The 19,861-nt window shown below is 38.0% G+C and overlaps 2 protein-coding genes across 4 annotated transcripts in view; one reads left to right on the forward strand and one right to left on the reverse strand.

Annotated features, from left to right (window-relative positions):
- The window catches only part of CTTNBP2NL (CTTNBP2 N-terminal like), a 52,198-nt gene that overhangs the window by 19,237 nt on the left and 13,100 nt on the right, over positions 1-19,861 (forward strand). The window lies entirely within an intron of this gene.
- ST7L (suppression of tumorigenicity 7 like) overlaps positions 1-19,861 on the reverse strand; it is a 164,053-nt gene that overhangs the window by 12,399 nt on the left and 131,793 nt on the right. Inside the window, exons 15-16 of the mRNA XM_081815678.1 lie at positions 11,365-11,413; positions 10,183-10,208 (exon numbers count right to left, since the gene is read on the reverse strand). Coding sequence (XP_081671804.1) covers positions 10,189-10,208; positions 11,365-11,413 — 69 coding nt within the window. The 3' untranslated portion in view covers positions 10,183-10,188. The remainder of the gene's footprint in view (positions 1-10,182; positions 10,209-11,364; positions 11,414-19,861) is intronic.

A 19,861-nucleotide genomic window follows, 5' to 3' on the forward strand; every position in this document is an offset into this window, starting at 1 on the left:
CAGCCTTAGAAATCAAACAAACCTGTAGAGCTTTATGTGTCTATTTTGCTAATCATTATATGCTCAGCACCAAGCATAGGGCCTAGCATATAGACACACAATAAAGGTTTGTCAAACAGATGAAATGATTGTACCATTGTGATGCATTGCTTTAAAAGACTGCCACAAGATTTCAAAGTGAACGTTGTGAATTATTAAATTTTACAGCTTGTTCTTATGTGGCTGCAACATACTGCCTTCTGGTTTTAATGTGAATGGATGCGTAGGTGCTTGTTGCACATGTTTTCCTAAAATACATTTTTTCTGCGCGAATCCAATTTTAGTTACTTCAGGCAGCTTCTGACAAGTTGAAAGAGCAGCTTGAGAAGCAGGAGCTATAATTAAGGGAGCATTTGGATATAAGATACCATTCAGAATCAGGCACAAGTGTTGTGTTTAGTCTGCACAGGGCTTGGAGGTGATAAAGTTATCTTCTGAGGCTTAAGCAAGATGCAGTTTAGATTGAAATGAATAGCTTAGCCAGAAGTGGGACGTCTTTAAACGGTCTATTGTTAGATAAAATAAGTAGCAGCTGGGGTCAAAACTGTTTCAGTCCCTTTGAGAAAAGCAACTGCCATACCAGATTCTTAAAGTTAAAATGAAATCTCTCTTTATTTGTAGTTTTTTGTTTTTTATTTTAGTTTATTTGTTTGGGCTTCTGTAATATAAAAGATTTTACTATTATTATTTCTGTAATTCTTGCTTAATAATAAACACCTGTTGGACTTCTCGGACTAATATGGCAGCTTACTAATTTTCTTCCATTTAGTATTCTTTCTTAATTCATGTTTAGTGGGTTGAAAAGGTTTTGAAATAGTTATGATTGGTTTTTTCCTTCTGTTTAAGTAAAAAAGCTTATCTTTTTTTTCCCTCCTTACCTTCAAAATAGATTTTTTTTTCCTGGGCATAAAATCTGTTCTTCAAACTTACAGCTTTGAACAAAACCACATCGTTCACTGTTGCTGCTAAATAAATAGTAGGTCACATTGGCAGGGTTGGGTTTATATAGGGATATATTTATTATAAAGGTCCCAGATCCTACATACAGAGCTATAATTATAAAAGAACTTCATTGCACTGCATCAAAAACTAATGATGTAATGTATGGTGATTAACATAACATAATAAAAAAATTTTTTTAATTAAAAAAAAGAACTTCATTCATTTTCCAGAATTTCTGCAAAGTACCAGATTGCAACTACATCCTTCTAGAAAAACCCCCACCGTAGTTACTTTTCTCCCCCAGAATATGAAAGCCGCCTCATTCTTCTATTGCAGCCAAGACATGTTTGGCATAGAACCAGGAAAGTCAGTAGAAAATAGTGTAATATTCAACTTTTCTGTATTTAAATTCTAATTGTTACAGAGGCCATTTATACTTTATTTGGTCCTAATTGAACTTTTATATAAAGTGATTTTCTGTTTTACAAGAGATTATGTCAGAACAAAACATTCTTTGTGAAAGTCTTTCTCTTTGACCAGTTTATTTTCATGAATGAGAACGCTATAGGAATCCCTTCCACAGTGAAAGCAAATTACATTGCTCATGAACTAACTACCCCCGGGAGGCTGGGGTGGAATCACACAGTTCAACAAGAGAGCCTCAGCTCATTAATTCTAAGCAGCTCTAGGAGATGGCTTCCCGGCGAGGTTTGACTACTCCAGAGGAAGATGGAGGACCCTTAATGGCCATTTAAAAACTTTGGAAAAGAGACTCATTTACTCTTAGTTATGATTATTAGAACAAAAGTTTTACAGTCCATCCATTTCGAACAAAAGTATATTCCATAAAGCAAGAAATACTGAAAATATGCTGTTCTTCATACAAAAATGAATCTTTAGATTAAATATTTGTTGTCAATAGGGCTTACACTTTAGCTTGTTTTTCTTGTGGGAATTGATGGTTGTGAGTTGACCCACCCCCACCACCACCACCAAAAGCATGTATTTTGAGACAGCCGGCAAGGGTTAAGGGTGTGCTCTGGGGCATGAAACAGATGTTATGTTATACCCCCCTCCCACCCCTAATGAAAACAGGAAATACAGGGACAAGGTGGAAGCCTTTTTAGAATGGATTTATTTTTCCCATTGATTTCCTTGTGTATTTCTCCATTGTTTGATTTGGCATATATTGACACACAATAAGCTGCATATATTTAATGTGTATAAATTGATATTTTGTTACATGTATACCCTCATGAAACCATTACTACAATCAAGATAGTGAACATATCCATCCCCTCCCCCAAATTTTCCTCATGCCCCTCTGTGACCCTTTTACCTAACCTTCCCTACTCCTCCCTACACTGGCACCCAACCCACTAATCCAGTAGAGGTTAGTTTACATTTTCTGGGATTTTATATAAGTGGAATCATACAGAATGTACATTTTTTTTTCCTTGGCCTGGTATTTCACTCAGTGTGATTATCTTGAGATTTATCCATGTTGTTATTGTATTAATAGTCCATTCCTTTTATTACTGAGTAGTGTTCCATCATATGTCTGCTCCACATCTGTTGGTGAACATTTTCATTGTTTCCAGTTTTGAACTGCTGCAAATAAAACTGCCTATGCAAGGCTTTGCATAGGCATATGCTTTCATTTTTTTGGGGTAAGTACCTAGGAATGAAATGGTTCTGTTACCTGGTGGGTGTATGTTTGTTTGTTTGTTGTTGTTAAGAAACTGCCAAACTTTTCCAGAGTGGTTATACTACTTCACATTCTCACCAACACTTGGTATGGCCAGTCTTTTTAATCTTAGCCTTTCTAATAGGTGTGTAATATCTCATTGCAGTTTTAATTTGCATTTCCTTTTTTTTTTTTTTTAAGATTTTATTTATTTATTTGACAGAGAGACACAGCCAGAGAGGGAACACAAGCAGGGGGAGAGGGAGAAGCAGGCTCCCCGCTGAGCAGGGAGCTGGACGTGGGGCTGGATCCCAGGACCCTGGGATCATGACCTGAGCCGAAGGCAGAGGCTTAACGACTGAGCCACCCAGGCACCCCAATTTGCATTTCCTTATTGACTAATGATGTTGAGCACCTTTTCATGTGCTTCTTCACCATCTGTATTGTTTCCTGACTTGTTCAAATTTTTTGGCCGTTTTTAAAATTGTTTTCTCATCATTGAATTTTGAGGATTTCTGATTTACCTGGGTGCAAGTCCTTTATCAGATATATATCTTGCAAATATTTTCTCCCTGTTGGTGGCTTCTCATTTTATTCTCTTCACTGTATCTTTTTTTTTCTTTTTTAAGATTTTACTTATTTATTTGAGGGAGAGGGAAAGAGAGAACATGAGCGGGGGGACAGGGCAGAAGGACAAGCAGACTCCACGGTGAACAGGGAGCAAGACGCAGGGTTCGATCCCAGGACCCTGAGATAATGACCTGAGCCAAAGCCAGACGTTCAACTGACTGAGCTACCCAGGCACCCCTTAACTGTATCTTTTGAAGAGCAAAAGTTTTTCATTTTGATGAAGTCCAGTTTCTCAATGTTTCTTTTATGGATTTTGCTTCTTTACCTAAACCAAGATCAGAAAGGTTTTCTCCTGTGCTTTTTCCTATAATTTTATAGTTTAAGTTTTACACTTAGGTCTATGATACAACTTGAATTAGTTAATTTGTTATATAGTACAACATATGGATCAAAGTCTTTCTGTTCATATGGATGTCCAATTGTTCTAGCACCACTGGTCGAAAAGACTATCCTTCCTCTGTAGAATATTATCTTTTCTAATCCATGAATATGGTATTTCTCTCCATTTATTTAGGTCTCTCAGCAGTGCTTTATAGTTTTCAGTGTATAGTTTTCAGACGTCTTTCCCATCTTTTGTCAGATGTATCACTAGTAGGGTAGTTCTATTTTTAACTTCTTGAGGAACCTCCATACTGTTTTCCAGAGTGGCTACACCAGTTTGCATTCCTACCAACAGTGTAAGAGGGTTTGCCTTTCTTTGTATCCTCGCCAACATCTGTTATTTCCTGAGTTGCTAATTTTAGCCATTCTGACCAGTGTAAGGTGATATCTCATTGTGGTTTTGATTTGTATTTCCCTGATGATGAGTGCTGTTGAACATCTTTTCATGTGTCTGTTAGCCATCTGGATGTCTTTTTTGGAAAAATGTCTGTTCTTGCCTTCTGCCCATTTCTTAACTGGACTATTCATTTTTTTGGGTGTTAAGTTTAATAAGTCTTTTATAGATTTTGGATACTAACCCTTTATCAAATATGTCATTTGCAGATATCTTCTCCCATTCCATAGGTTGTCTTTTAGTTTTGTTGATTGTTTCTTTCGCTGTGTAGAAGTTTTTTTATCTTCATGAAGTCCCAATAGTTCATTTTTGCTTTCCTTTCCCTTGCCTCCTGCAATCTCTTAGATCAAGTAGAGTGATGTGGAGTAGCTTTCTCAGCTTTGCTCTACTACTTTTTAGAAACTAAAATTCTGTAATTTAATTTTTAAAATTTTGCTGAAGAGAGTTCAGTAATTATTTTTCCAACAGCAAAACTTAATAGTAATTTAAAAATCATTAGCCGTCTCAAAAAAAGAAACAGTACTTCTGTTGCTTTAATGAACTGCTCCCTTTAAAGCAGCCTTTATCCCTTGTCTTTATTAGTTTTAATAGTTTACTATCTTCTTATTTTTTTAAAAGATTTTATTTATTTATTAGAGAGAGAGAGAGCACAAGCAGGGGGAACAGCAGGCAGAGGGAGAGGGAGAAGCAGGCTCCCCACTGAGCAGAGAGCCAGATGCGGGACTCAATCCCAGGACCCTGGGATAATGACCTGAGCCAAAGGCAGACGTTTAACTGACCGAGCCACCCAGGTGCCCCTCTCTTATTTTTTGATAAATAATTTTATTTATTATTTTGAATAAATAATTTTTCTAAAGAGGAAAAACAAACTATTGTACATTTTTCACCTTCTGATAGAATATTATTACCTCTTTCCTAAGGGTAACAGAACTAATCTATCTAATTGAAGTTTAAAGATTATCTTTGAGATTATCTTTTCATGTTAAATGATTTAAATTGTATGTCATATCACTAGCCAGTAAATACACATCAAAATATACTGTTTCTTTATTATTTCCTAGAAAGCATTCTTTTTCTCATTGTTAATTTGGACCACAAGAAGAAAATTTATTTTAAAGGGGATTTATTTATAGGCAACATCCCTATATCTGAATGCTGTTTCAGAGAGTTACTGCAGTATAGTTAGACATAGTATTACTTTTCTGTTATGCTTTTGAATTAAAAATTCAATGTTGGTTTCTTTTATTAAATATACTAATCTCAGGACATCTGTTTATTGAAGAGAGTTGCTGTAGTCTAAACGGTTTTATGTAAAAATTTATTTACAGAAAAAATTTTCTATAAGTTACTTCCAATTACTCCCCAAACAGCTCATGATAACATAGTTATATTGTTGTAGTTCCAATTAATTCTTTATAAAAAGTAGCCTTTGCTTAATGGCTACATGAATTAGGTTATACATCCACATGGTGGATTGTTAGGTAGCTATTTTACATAGCTATTTTATGTAGCTATGTAAATAAATGGTGCCTGGGTGGCTCAGTCGGTTAAGCATCTGCCAGGGTCCTGGAGATCAAGCCCCGCGTCGGGCTCCCTGCTCAGTGGGGAGCCTGCTTCTCCCTCTCCCTCTTCTCCTCCCCTCTGCTTGTGTTCCCTCTCTCTCTCTCTCTGTAAAATAAATAAAATCTTAAAAAAAAACAAAACAAAACATGATGCATATGAAGACGTTTTAATGACATGGTAATGTTCCTACAGTGTAATATTAAATTTGCAAAGCAGTGCATAACATTAAATATATCTTCTAATCTTGATTATAAGAATAACGTGTGCATGTGTGTATACACAAGAAAAGGACTCAAACAAATAGATTGAAATTTGTAGTTTTATTTTTATTTATTTTTTTCTAGAGAGAGAAAGAGTGTCCGTACATGGACAAGTGGAGCGGGGGGACGGGGAGGGACAGAGGGAGAGAGAGAAATCTTAAGCAGACTCCATGCCCAGCACAGAGCCCAAGGCGGGGCTTGATCTCACAACCCTAAGATCATGACCTGAGCTGAAATCAAGAGTCAGACAATTAACTGACTGAGCGACCCAGGCACCCCTGAAATCTGTAGTTTTAGTATTAATAGTGGTTGTCCCTGGGTAGTGGAATCATATGCACATTTTAATTTTTTTCTCCAAAACTTCTGTATTATATGTAAATTACTTTGAAATCAGAAACATTTGCTTTTAAATATAGTAATCTTATACAACAGCTTCTTTTTTTTTTAAGATTTTTTTTTATTTATTCATTTGAGACAGAGAGATACAGAGAGAGAGAGAGCATGAGCAGGGGGAGGTGCAGAGGGAGAGGGAGAAGCAGGCTCTCCGCTGAGCAGGGAGCTGAATGTGGGACTCGATCCCAGGATCCTGGGGTCATGACCTGAGCTGAAGGCAGAGGCTAAACCATCTGAGCCACCAAGGCGCCCCTATACAACAGCTTCTTGTTCAAATTTCTGTTTATTAACAGTCATGCCCTAAGAAGATAATTTAGTTACATATTATTCACTTTGTAGGGAAAGATGTTAGAGCTAATTAGAACTATAATTAAATTCTAACCTATTTGTTGTTCCTGTTAATATATTCTTTTTCCAACCCACCCTAAATAACTCAATTGTCTCTGCCTGAAAAACCAACGTAAGTTCCCAAGCTATACAATAAAAAGTTCATAGAGTTTAGAGGAAGAAGAAAGAAAGCTATGATAAAGATACTGTTTATCATACCAGAGTCTAAAAAGGTATCTTTCAAACAGTTTTGAAATACATTCCATTGTTCTGCCACAATCCAGGCCACACATAGACACCAACATACATGAATTAACTAAAACAAAAATTTCACCAAAATGTATACTAACTTTGTTTTACTATAATATTTATACTATACCATGCTATATTATACTATTTTCTTGTCTTTTGTACTTTATTTTTCATTAAATGCTACTAACCTAGTTTCATGATTGTGATCCTCCTAACCTAGTTTCATGACCCACTTTTAGAGATTTATCCTACAAATGTACTTAGACCCATCCAATAAAGTGTATGTGTAAGGATATTTATTGCAATATTGGTCATAGCAGCAAAATGCTGGAAACAGGGGCGCCTGGGTGGCTCAGTCATTAAGCATCTGCCTTCGGCTTGGGTCATGATCCCAGGGTCCTGGGATCGGGCCTCGTATCGGGCTCCTTGCTCAGCGGGAAGCCTGCTTCTCCCTCTCCCACTCCCCCTGCTTGTGTTCCCTCTCTCACTGTGTCTTTCTCTGTCAAATAAATAAAAATCTTAAAAAAAAAAAAAAATGCTGGAAACAACTTATGTGTCTGTTAGTAGGGTTCCAGCCAAGTAAATTGTGGTATGATTATACAATAGAATACTATGCAACTATTAAAGAGAATGAGAGATAGATCTTTATGTATAACATTCTCCAAGATATAGTGAATGAAAAAATAAGGCACAGAACAGTGGGCATAGAAAAAAAAAAAAAGGAAGAAACAGTATTAAGTTGCAGCTGGTGAAGCCAGAAATACATCTCAAAATACCTCTTCCTTGCTTCCCCTTGGCTTGGTTCCTTTAAGAATAGTAGGAGCTCCCAAAAATGTTCTGCCCCGGGAAGAGAATGAAATTACTGAAAGGGATATACCAGGTTCAGTGGTGGGTACTCTGGCAGAAAAGAGCCAAAAGAAGCAGGAAAGCCTGGTCATATATGGACTGTTTCTAAATAGGATATTTATATTAAAAAAAAAAAAGGACTGCATTCTTAAGTGGTTGAACATTGTTGTTGCATTCAGAAAAACATTGAGCCCCAGAAAAAACAGCTACCTCTTAAGAGTAGTTGTCTGATATCAGCCACTTGCTATACAGATTTTACCACATCATCATTCATATTACAAATTATGGCATTTAGTGGTTCGAGAGTAAAAGTTCCAAAAAATAAGCCAATTTCTCATTTAACCAACATCTTCCTGTGGCCTGTTTTTCGTATGCCTTTGAGGCAAGAAAGGAGGAACTCAGCTTGTAAAACACACAGTTCTCTAGCAGTTGGGGAGAGGCTTCACAAAAGATTATAGCAATGGGGAATTTCACTGCATTTTTTCAGCCTGAAACTAAAACAAATAAAAAAGGGAAACAGCTTATTCCTGTTATTTTGACTTCCTCTTATTGTGTCTTCCTTGCATGTGTGAGCCTTGTGATTTGGGATTAATCAGAGGTTATTTCTAGTTGCTCCCCTTAAAGAGAAGAGAAAGGAAGATGGAGAGGTTGCTTGCAAGATTAAAGCCTGTGGTCCATCATTTAGTATTTCAGTTTAGCCAGTTACGGGAATAATTGGAAAGATAGGAGGAAACCATTTTGTATGTTTGCTGAAAATCTTTATGGCCAGGGAGCATATATTGAATGAAGCAGGGAATTTTATTATGTGGGAATTTATTCCCTTAGAAAAGCAGAGGAATGTATCTATTCTGCCAAACTAGTCATATCCATGCACAAGGATGCTCATTGCAGTGTTGTTTAATAACAGTGTTGGAAAACTGTATAAACAACCTAAATGTCCGTTAATAAAATATAGCAACATCAGCTGGTACACCCTTACTATGACATATGATGTAATCGCTTTTTTTTTTTTAATGAGAAAAAAACAAGCAATGTACTGACTTTATTAGAAAGATCTCTGAGACACAATAAGTGAAAAAGTACACATACACACATTTATGGATATGCTTGGAGAAAGTCTGAGAGGATACCCATTATAGTAAAAACTCTTGAGGAGGAAAGAGAGATTGGGTTGTGTTCAGGAAGGACTTGGGCTTTATCTATATAGTTAAATTTTTTATTAGAAAATATTCATTTATGATGAAATTAAAATAAAAATTATATTTTTAAGAAATATAGTATGAACTGGAACATTAAGGAGTTAAGAACAACATTTACTTCTTAACTGTCTTTACTTCTAAGTGATTTATACTCTCACATAATCTGTATTAATTCTACAATAGAGTTAAGAGGGTAGAGAGAAGCCTAGCATGCTTGGGAGAGCATGAGCTTGTTACCACCATATCCCTGATTTTCTCCCAAAAAGAGCAAAGAGTAAATTTCCCATTAATTTTCAAATTCTGCTTTTGAACAGGATGCCTAAAAGTTCTTTCAAAGCAGATTCTTTCACAGGTCATGGACTCAAACTTAATAGAGCTGACAACATATGTGTGAGGAACTACGTGACTAAAATTTCAAGAAATGTTATTATCATAGCAGAAGACCTATAACCTTTCAAAGTATTTTTCCTGGCTTCAGTTTCATATCTGTAGTTCATAATATTCCATTGTTTAACAACAACAAAAAGTATTTTCTGCATCCGAAAAGCCAGCTCCACCTAGTGAGTTCTAAGATACGCATAACTTCAAAAAATTATTTTAATCTAATTCACTAGCTGTCTGTTCGACAAAAGACTGAATTCCTTGGTAGAAATGAGTATGTGACTGTGTTACTGAAGTCAGAAGTCTCTGTTCTTATTGACTGGAAACTTCATACATAAAACCTCTCAAATTATTGTATCCAATAAGTTTTTGTAGGATTGAATCATACTTAATGTGATTTCTTTTTCTTTGTCTGCACTAGATTAGTGATAATACGGGAATTTATCAATTCATGCTGATAAGCATCACAGAAAATAGAGATTTTTGTCTCTCTTTTTTATATCTGATATTTCTCTTTTGCACTAAATGTAAGCTCCGTGAGGGATGGATACTTAATCTTGTTCAGCACTGCATCCTAAATATCTAGAACCTCATCAATTCTTGCAGAAATATTTGTCATATGAGAGAATAAGTTCAGGACCTTTGGGTCTAACTTGAATGTATTCAAGGCCCAAAATAGATTGCCGCTTATTAATTCATATTTTTGAGAAGAGAGGCTTAACTATAGTAATAATTTCATAACTTTACTGTTGATAATTCCCACTCAGTGACATTATTTACATTTCACCCTGAACTAAGAAGGAACAATTTGTTCTTCAGACAGGAAATCATTGCTTGTGTTTGTTTCCATATTTGTCTTAAAGGATACCAAATAATTGGGATATGTACCTTTGTTCAATATGCCGGGTCTTCATCTAAAAAAAAAATGAAAGACCATATTTTAGTTTTCTTTTTTTTTTAAAGATTTTATTTATTTATTTGAGAGAGAGCGAGAGTGAGAGAGAGCACAAGCAGGGGGAGCAGCAGAGAGAGAGAAGCAGGCTCCTCACTGAGCAGGGAGCCTGATGCAGGGCTTGATACGAGAACCCTGGGATCATGACCTGAACCGAAGGCAGACGCTTAGCTGACTGAGCCCCAGGCGCCCCCATATTTTAGTTTTCAACTGACATTTTACCTCAGCGACCCTACCTGTCAGAATGGGATGTGGTCACCTGCATTCCCTGACTGATTAGTAGCGGGAGCTTTGTGAGCCTCGTTGAAAATAGTATATTATCTCTTTTTAAAGAGTACAGTACTGCTTGTCTTTATCTATCTAGATATTTCCAAAAATATTGTTGCCCAGACACTTGAGCTAAGGGCCTCCATGGGCATCTGTCTAAATTATACATAACCTCTCTCTTATCTTTCAGAATGACGTATTTACTTATCTCCCATTTCTCCATTGGGTTTTTGGTTTTGCTTTTGGCTCCCACCAAATCTTCCTCCTCCCCCCTTTCTCTGGTTGTTTTCCAAATGGATCACTTTTCCCTTTGAAATCCTTTCTTTTCCCTTTGAAATCCTTTCTTTTCCCTTTGAAATCCTTTCTTTTCCCTTTAAAACCTTCTTTTCCTGGGACAAGTGATGACCTTCTCTAGAGGAGGCCGAGAAGTCATTAAGGAAGAGGCTGAGACAGTCTTAGTGGCTTAAAAAAAGCCACTGGGGCCGTTGCTTTTGGGATTAAAATGGTCAAGGGGGGGTCTGGGTTATCCCATTCTTGTCCTTGGTGACATTTAAAGTTTCCTAAGTATTGCTACCCTTTAGAGTAAAAAGGAAGCGCTCTTATATCTCCAAACAAAGATAACTCCTGTTCTTCCCATCCATGGTATTCTAATCCCCCCAGCACACTTTTATTATGGAGATAAAGGTGGTCGTGGGTTGGGATTACTTGGAATTAGTAGTAGCAGGGGTCAGTTTGAGCGTGCTGGGTTTCACCGTATGCATATTTATCCAGTACCTTCCTGTAGTGATGAACATTGCCAGTTCACCTTTAATAAATTATCATGAAACACCCGTAATGCACTTAGAGCCCACCTTTCTCTTCCCAGTCTTGGCTTCTTTCCTCCTGTTCCTCTTCTGTTCCCTAAAAAAAACACAAACAAACAAAAATGATCCTTCCCTACTTTGAGTCCCCAGTCTCTCCTGTATGCAGGCTGGTTCAAATAGCTAGCCACCTCTCTCCCGTGAGTCCACAGGGACAATAGAGGTTGCCGCCTTGCCAGCCTCGGGCTTGTGCTCTCTTAATACGTCATCATAGATACTCTGTCCTACCTTCTCTCGTCGGCAGGTAGAATTAGCACAGTCCCTGCTTCCATTCGCCTGCCCTGACATCTTACTCTCACTGTGGCTTGAGACTCCCCTTTTTCATTCTCCCCTGTCTCTAGGCTCCCGCCACCCTCCTCAACCCCCATAAAACTTCTTAGTCCTTTTTCCTCACTGAACTTCTCAATGTGAACACTTTCTACTCCTCAGCTATGCTAATAAGGACCCTCTTCTCATGACCTTACCTCTGCTTTCTCATAGTATCAGACTGTGTTTGTAACATAAGAATGTCGCCTTGAAAAAATGCTTAGAGTTAAGACTCATCCCACAGGGGCGCCTGGGTGGCTCAGTGGGTTAAGCGTCTGCCTTCGGCTCAGGTCATGATTGCAGGGTCCTGGGATCGAGCCCGCATCGGGCTCCCTGCTCTGCAGGAAGCCTGCTTCTCCCTCTCCCACTCCCCATGCTTGTGTTCCCTCTCTCGCTGTGTCTCTCTCTGTCAAACGAATAAATTAAAAAAAAAAAAAAATCTTTAAAAAGACTCATCCCACAATCAGACAGCTCCCTCCATAGAATCCCCTAACTAGAGGAAGAGGAAGATCCCCTTTCAGTCTTACTTATGAGCCCTTTTTAGCTATTTTACTTGAAGTTAGTTTCTGCACTGCTAATACATTGTGAGTTAAAGAGGCTGAGCACACCTTTAAGAAAGAAGTTTTTCAAGTTCCTAGTTACTTAAAGGACCGCACACAGGTTATAGTCTGTGGTCTGGGTCTCCCTGTGCAATACTTCAGAGATGGTTTTTGGATTATATGCCCCCCTCAACCTCCTGGTGTTTCCTGTGATTCATTATATTGCTGACAGTCCCATTTATCTGCCAGAATCCGCCCACTTCCAGGGTTGGCCTTTTCCTTCCTATTCCTTCTGAGTGTAAGGTCTGAGTCTTAGAAAGTCCTGATCAAATAAATTGTACTTGGTGTTCTTCTAAACATTAATGATACTGTTTAGAAAACATTTAAACAAGCAGAGGCAGCTTGTTTATTTCTGCTGTTAGGCCTTGAACTTGTCTGGCAAATTTTAAGCTCCTTAAGAGCAGAAGACTACATCTTACTTAGTCAAGTCTATCTCCCCATATCATTGCCCACATCACTCAGCATTTGTAGTACCCAGCAAACATTAAGTGGTCAATAAAAGCATTCACAGCATGTGCCCTTGTGAATCAGCCCTGTGTCCAGGAAATTTTCCCAGACCTCTCCAGTGCTGCGTTCGGTTGTCTAGCCCTGATAAAACGGAGATTTTTTTTGTTAACATTTTTGTATATTTGATGTTAGGCCAAACATCTCGTGGTTTGTAGACATTTATAACATTCATTAGTTTAAAATAAAACAATAATACTGATTACTTTATCACTTTCAGAATTTATTTATTTATGATAGCTTAAACTATTTAAAATCATAGATTCAGGAGTCAGACTAATTGGGTTCTTCATTCTATTCTAGTGTTTTTCATACCTTTTTGACAGGGACACATAGTAAAAAATAGACTGTATTGTGACCCAGGGGACATACATGCAGACACAGACACATGATACAGATACACACACCTATATTCTTAGGTCAGAAGAAAAGTATCTCGAAACATGACTCACAATATTCAGTGTTCTGCAATGTTTTCTGTTCTGTTTCATTTTTAAGCTACTGAGAGAGACCTACTAAATTGAAATTAATTCCTACAAAGTCCTGGGGGAATATCTATTTATGTAGTACTGATTCAGCTAACGTATTCAGTACTTATATACCATTTACAGTACTTCTACTACTTAACTGGCTTTGTGACCTTGGGAAAGTCACATGTTAATGTTCGGTTTCTTCTATAAAATAGAGATGTAAGTGATGTCTACCTCTAGAGCTGTGTCTTTAGGATTAGATTAGATGTGCACGCTGCCCAGCGGGGAATAAGCACTACAGTATTAGCACTTCCTTCATTGTTTAATTGTGATTAAAATTACTTTGGTTCGAGCTGCCCATGTTTCTGAAACACTCTATATATTTCATATAACTTCATTTTCCCTTTAACTCTCATTATGTATTTTTATATTTTTGAACTAGAGATGTAATTTAGGTATAGTGAAATGCACAAATCTTAAGTGTTGATGCACAGATCAATAAGTTTTGACAAATGCACACATCCATTTGACCTACGTCCCCATCAGGATATACAGTCCCATCACACCAAAAAGTCATCTTGTGCCCCATCCTGTTTACTTGTTCCCCTACACCCAGAGGCAACTGCTGTTGTAATTTTTCCACCATAAAACTGTGGTGATCATGTCCAGTTTGGGGCTGTTATGAATAAAGCTGCTTCAGACAGTTGTTATAAGTCTTTTTGTGGATTTATGTTTTCATTTCTTTTGGATAAATACTTAACTGAAGGTAGGCATTTTTCTAACTTTATGATTAATTTCCAGATTTCCAAAGTAGTTATACTGTTTATACTCCCACCAGCAATATGGTGAGTTGCTCCAGATCCTTTCCAACATTTGATGTCGTCAGTCTTTAATTTTAATGCCTTTCTAGTAGCTTTCTAGTGTTATCTTATCATTGTTTTAATTTACATCTCTTTGATCACTAATGAGTTGAGCACTTTTTTATGTGCTTTTTGGCCATTCCTATTTTATCTTTAGGTCTGTGATCCATCCCTGTTTTTTGTGTATGGAGAATGATGTCAATGATGTCTCATTATAGTCTCCTGAATAAAAGAGATTAGGATCTAATGTACCATTAAAATTATACTTGAAAATTCTTAATTTATGTTCAGAGCATTAATTTATTCAGTACTTATTGAATCTCTTTGCACATTTTCTTCCCCAACTCAAAAATTATTTATGGAGACCCTAGTCCAGATTGTATATGTAATTTGTTTCAGCCACACACATAGACCCACCCCCAAAATAAAACAGAACAAAAAACAAAACTGAATACATTTATTTCAATTTCACTAGGAGTTTTCACAAGACTTTTTTGGAATTTGAATGTTGAAGCAGCTACATTAAGCTGTTTACCTGTATTCTTTTCTTTTCTTTTTTTTTATTTTAGTTAACATACAGTGCGATATTGGTTTCAGGAGTAGAATTCGGTGATTCATCACTTACATACAACACGTGATCACCACAAGTGCCTTCTTTAATAACCATCACTCATTTAGCCCATTCCCCACCCACCTCCCTCCATCCACCCTCGGTTTGTTCTCTATTGTTAAGAGTCTCTTAGGGTTTGTTTCCCTCTCTCCTTTTTTTTCTCCCTTCCCATATGTTCATCTGTTTTGTTTCTTAAATTCCACATGAGTGAAATCATATGGTATCTTTCTCTGAATAACTTATTTTGCTTAGCATGATACATTCTAGCTCCATCCACATCATTGCAAATGGCAAGATTTCATTCTTTTTAATATATTTTTTTAAGATTTTATTTATTTATCAGAGAGAGAGAGAGACAGAGGCAGGCAGAGGGAGAAGCAGCCTCCTCACTGAGCAAGGAGCCTGATGTGGGACTCGATCCCAGTACCCTGGGATCATGACCTGAGCTGAAGGTAGGCGCTTAACCGACTGAGCCACCCAGGCATCCCTCATTCTTTTTGATGGCTGAGTGATATTCCACTGTGTGCAGGTGCACACCACATCTTTATCCATTCCATCAGCGCCACAGGAATCCCTAAAATTTGGAGTTTTTAAACACAGTCACACGCCTGAGATAAAACAGCTCAAACACAGGCAAGGTGAAGGCAGAGTTCTGACAGAAGCGAGGGACACAAGAGTGGTGATTGATTGCTTTTCTGTGAGGACTTCCTGAAGAGTGGAGGACGTGAACTTTCAGCTCCAGGGCTAGATTGGCGGGGGTAGGAGGTGCCGCCATATTCATCCTGCCCATCAGTGCCGAAAACCTTCAGGGAACAAAACAGCGCCACCTAGTAGAGGCCAGAGACGTTACACCAAGCCCCGCCCCCCTGCGCCTTGGAGGCCTATCTCCAAAGGGGCAGGTCCACCTGGTAATCAGCACAACGGGCCGCTCCCCTAGAAGACCAGCACAAACGCCTCCGGCGCACCAAGTCTACTGATCATAGAGTGCTGCAAAGCGTCAGCTCTAGGAGAAATAGGATCTAGCTTCCTTTATACCCATATTCTTATTCTATCAACAAGCAGCCTACTAGCTGGAAGTATCACACTTACAGCTATTTGTACTAAACTTACCATTTTTAGTCTTCAAAAGAATTTAGTGCACTTTAGTCAAATAATAACAAATAGTTATCTATCCTTATGTAAATAATTGATTTTATAAACATCTGCAGCCACAAACTGACTCCACAGGGAGTCTTTGATGCTCATTCTACTTTAAAGTCAGTTTGCTAAATGTATAAATTAGTATTACCTTAAATGATTATACTGAATAAATCATAGATTTTGTTGACAGCAAAATAAAATACTGACCTCACTAAAAATGATGAGAGTTAGGAAAGGCTGAGGCATCAGGAAAGAGCTGGAAAGTGAACATCTGTTAAATGCCTTAGGCTGAAGTGGAAATATAGGATATAGATAGGAAGAAGAAAGATGTATGAGAAGTGCTTTTTCCTTTGCATCATTACAATCTGGGCAGGAAGAAAAACAAAACAGAAAACTGGGAAATGTTTAAACATTATGCAGGGGATAAATACCAATTGATGACATTACATAAAATGTCACATAGCAGTTCAGGATTAATTGCTAAATAAATACTGTTATTGGTTATCCAGGTTCCCAGTATATTTTTACTGATGTATTACTTTGGAGTTATCTGTAGATTGGTGAATTTTGTTTGCTTTTAATGAAGATTTCCTGGTTCAATCCAGTTTTATAAACTCTCAAATCTCCAGGAGTAAGTTTAGTCATTGGGTCTAAAATAAAGGAAAGCCTATATCCTAAACTTGGTTACTGAAAAATTAATTCCTATTTATAGTACTTACTATGTGCCAGGTAGTTATAGGAAGCATTTTATATTACTCATTTAATTTTTATAACAAATCTATAGGTAGATCGTTACCTTAATTTTACGGATGAGGGACAGAGAAGTTATACAGATAGAAAGTCGTAGAGCCCAGATACAATCCCAGTTCTCTTATTAGACTCCAGAGCCAAAAATTATTAAAGAAAATAAATGTATAGAAAATGTATTAAAATCAGTGTACAGAAAATAAATGTATAGATTTGAGAAAATAGCATTTATGGTTAAGTGGAAAGAGCACTGGGTTTTCAATAATGTTAGAAGTATTTTTAGGGGTGCCTGGGTGGCTCAGTTGTTAAGCGTCTACCTTTGGCTCGGGTCATGATCCCGGGGTCCTGGGATCGAGCCCTGCATCGGGCTCCCTGCTCTGCAGGAAGCCTGCTTCTCCCTCTCCCACTCCCCCTGCTTGTGTTCCCTCTCTTGCTGTGTCTCTCTCTGTCAAATAAATAAATAAAATATATTTTTTAAGTATTTTTTAAATCATAAAAATTTTCATGTCAAGGGCGCCTGGGTGGCTCAGTTGGTTAAGCGACTGCCTTCGGCTCAGGTCATGATCCTGGAGTCCCGGGATCGAGTCCCGCATCGGGCTCCCTGCTCGGCAGGGAGTCTGCTTCTCCCTCTGACCCTCCCCCCTCTCATGTGCTCTCTGTCTCTCTCATTCTCTCTGTCTCAAATAAATAAATAAAATCTTTTAAAAAAAAAAAATTTTCACGTCAAGTTTTGTACTCTTTTCCAAAAATTAAAGTTTAATTCAAATGTGGCTAAATCCTCTCTAATCGATATTGTCAAATATTGAAATCTAGTTTTCTTTGAGCAAGTAAAAGGAACTTCCAGAACAAAGGGTATACTTGTTGTAATGTTGTTGCATCTTTATCCAGAATGGTTGCTTTATTTCCAGTTACTCAGGCAGCTACTTAATAGTTTATCAGGGACTCCAGAGTATAAATTATTTGAGGATTAGTAGATTCAACTTGTGTGTGAAAAGGATAGTTTTTAACATGATTTTGTGCTGCGTTAATTAAAACCATCCTAGAGGGGCGCCTGGGTGGCTCAGTTGTTAAGCGTCTGCCTTTGGCTCAGGTCATGATCCCAGAGTCCTGGGATCGAGCCCCACATCGGGCTCCCTGCTCCGCGGGAGGCCTGCCTCTCCCTCTTCCACTCCCCCTGCTTGTGTTCCCTCTCTTGCTGTGTCTCTCTCTGTCAAATAAATAAATAAAATCTTTAAAAAAATAAATAAATAAAACCATCCTAGAGTCATGTTCTCTGGTCTTTCTGGTCTCTGGCATAGAGATAGTCAGATATTTATAAAGGCACAAAGTTTGTATTGGTGATTACTTTTAAAAGTATCATTTCAGGGCGCCTGGGTGGCTCAGTCGTTAAGCGTCTGCCTTCGGCTCAGGTCATGATCCCAGGGTCCTGGGATCGAGTCCCACATCGGGCTCCCTGCTCGGCAGGAAGCCTGCTTCTCCCTCTCCCACTCCCCCTGCTTGTGTTCCTGCTCTCGCTGTCTCTCTGTCAAATAAATAAATAAAATCTTTAAAAAAAAAAAAAGTATCATTTTGAATTGGCAGTAAATTGCAAAGATGTATCCTAATCCAGTTAGGGTACCAGCCAGAGTCTTGAAAATAAAACTTGTACTTGAACGTAAACCCCCGGTTAGGTGAGCCTTAAGTCTTCACTTTTAGATTTGGAACCATTTTTCATGTTGGTGATCACCAACATGATCATCCAAAGAATAAAGAGGTTGATTTCCTACTTTAAGATTGGAAAAAAATGTACAGATAGATACACACACATATATTCCTATAATAGGATACTATTATACTGTACTATATATATATATAGTGCACTGTTTTTATGTATTATATTATACTATTTATGTATATTGTCATATGTGATATATCTAATAGTATAAATTATATTGGGGAGGGGGGAGGAGGTGACTGTTTCATATTTCTTTTTGAAGTTTGTCGTAGCAAAGCTGAAAATTTTGGAGAGCAAGCATGGCAGGCTCCAAGAACATTATACAATTTTATTTTAAGCTTTTAGTAGTGGTGGTGCTTCATTCAGCCTGTGACAGGAAAAGTGAGTAATACATGACTAGTGTGTTTCGTCTGCTGTAGCAATACCCTCTATCAGTGAATCTGTCTATCCAGCCAATTATATTCCTGTTGTCTGAAATTAAAAGCCATGGTGTTTTCTGACAATGTAGAAATTTCTGTTCAGTTAAGATACATGTTGTCAGTGAAGTGAAAATAATGAAATTGCAAGAAGTTAATTGATTTTAGCTGTATTACTGAATTCCTCCCTTCAAAAGTCAAATCCAGATCATTTAAAATTTCTTATAAAATAGATGAAATACCATTAAAGTATTAAAACTCAGCCTTAACAGTTTTTAGTATGTAGTAGGGACTTGAGATGTAAACCATAGTAGTAGCATATCTACTCATTCACCTTGTGGTAGCCAGCCTCCAGGATGGCCCCCAATGTCCCCACCTGCTGATATATATTTTTTTAAGATATTATTTATTTATTTGACAGAGAGAGACATAGCAAGAGAGGGAACACAAGCAGGGGGAGAGGGCCAAGCAGGGAGCCCGATGTGGGGCTCAATCCGAGGACCCTGGGATCACTACCCGAGCCGAAGGCAGACGCTTAAGGACTGAGCCACCCAGGCGCCCCACCCCACCTGCTGATATTCACACCTTTGTTTAGTCCCCTCCCACATTTGCCGGGGTTAGTCTGTGTCACCAGGAGAATACATCAGTCACTTAACTTTATAACTTTAAGTTATAAAAGACACTGGGACACCCATCTTGGTGTCGATCTCTCTCTCCGCCCCCTCCCTCCCTCTCAGCCCCCCCACCCTCTCTCTCCTCTCTCTTTTCTCTCTCTCTTGTTCTGTCATGTCACTTGCTCTGTGGGAAGCCAGCACATGCAAGGACCCAAAGCCTATGCCAACATCCCAGTAAGCTGGGAAATGGATGCACCAGCCCAACTGTCTTCAGATGACTGCAGCCCTGGCCAACTCGACAGCAGCCTCATGAGACACAGAGTCAGAACCACCCAGCTCAAACCCTTCTAGATTCCTGACCCTCAGAAACTGTGTGAGATTAAAAAAAAAAAAAAAGGTTTACTGCTTGTGCTGCTATATTTGGGAGTGATTTGTTATGCAGGAATAGATAACCAATACACACCTCCATGAAAGCTCTTTTCATTCTTCAATTCTTAACATCTATTTT

The sequence above is a fragment of the Leptonychotes weddellii genome, chromosome 4 (assembly GCF_054177405.1).
Source record: "Leptonychotes weddellii isolate Sample4059 chromosome 4, ASM5417740v2, whole genome shotgun sequence".
NCBI classification, from domain to species: domain Eukaryota; kingdom Metazoa; phylum Chordata; class Mammalia; order Carnivora; family Phocidae; genus Leptonychotes; species Leptonychotes weddellii.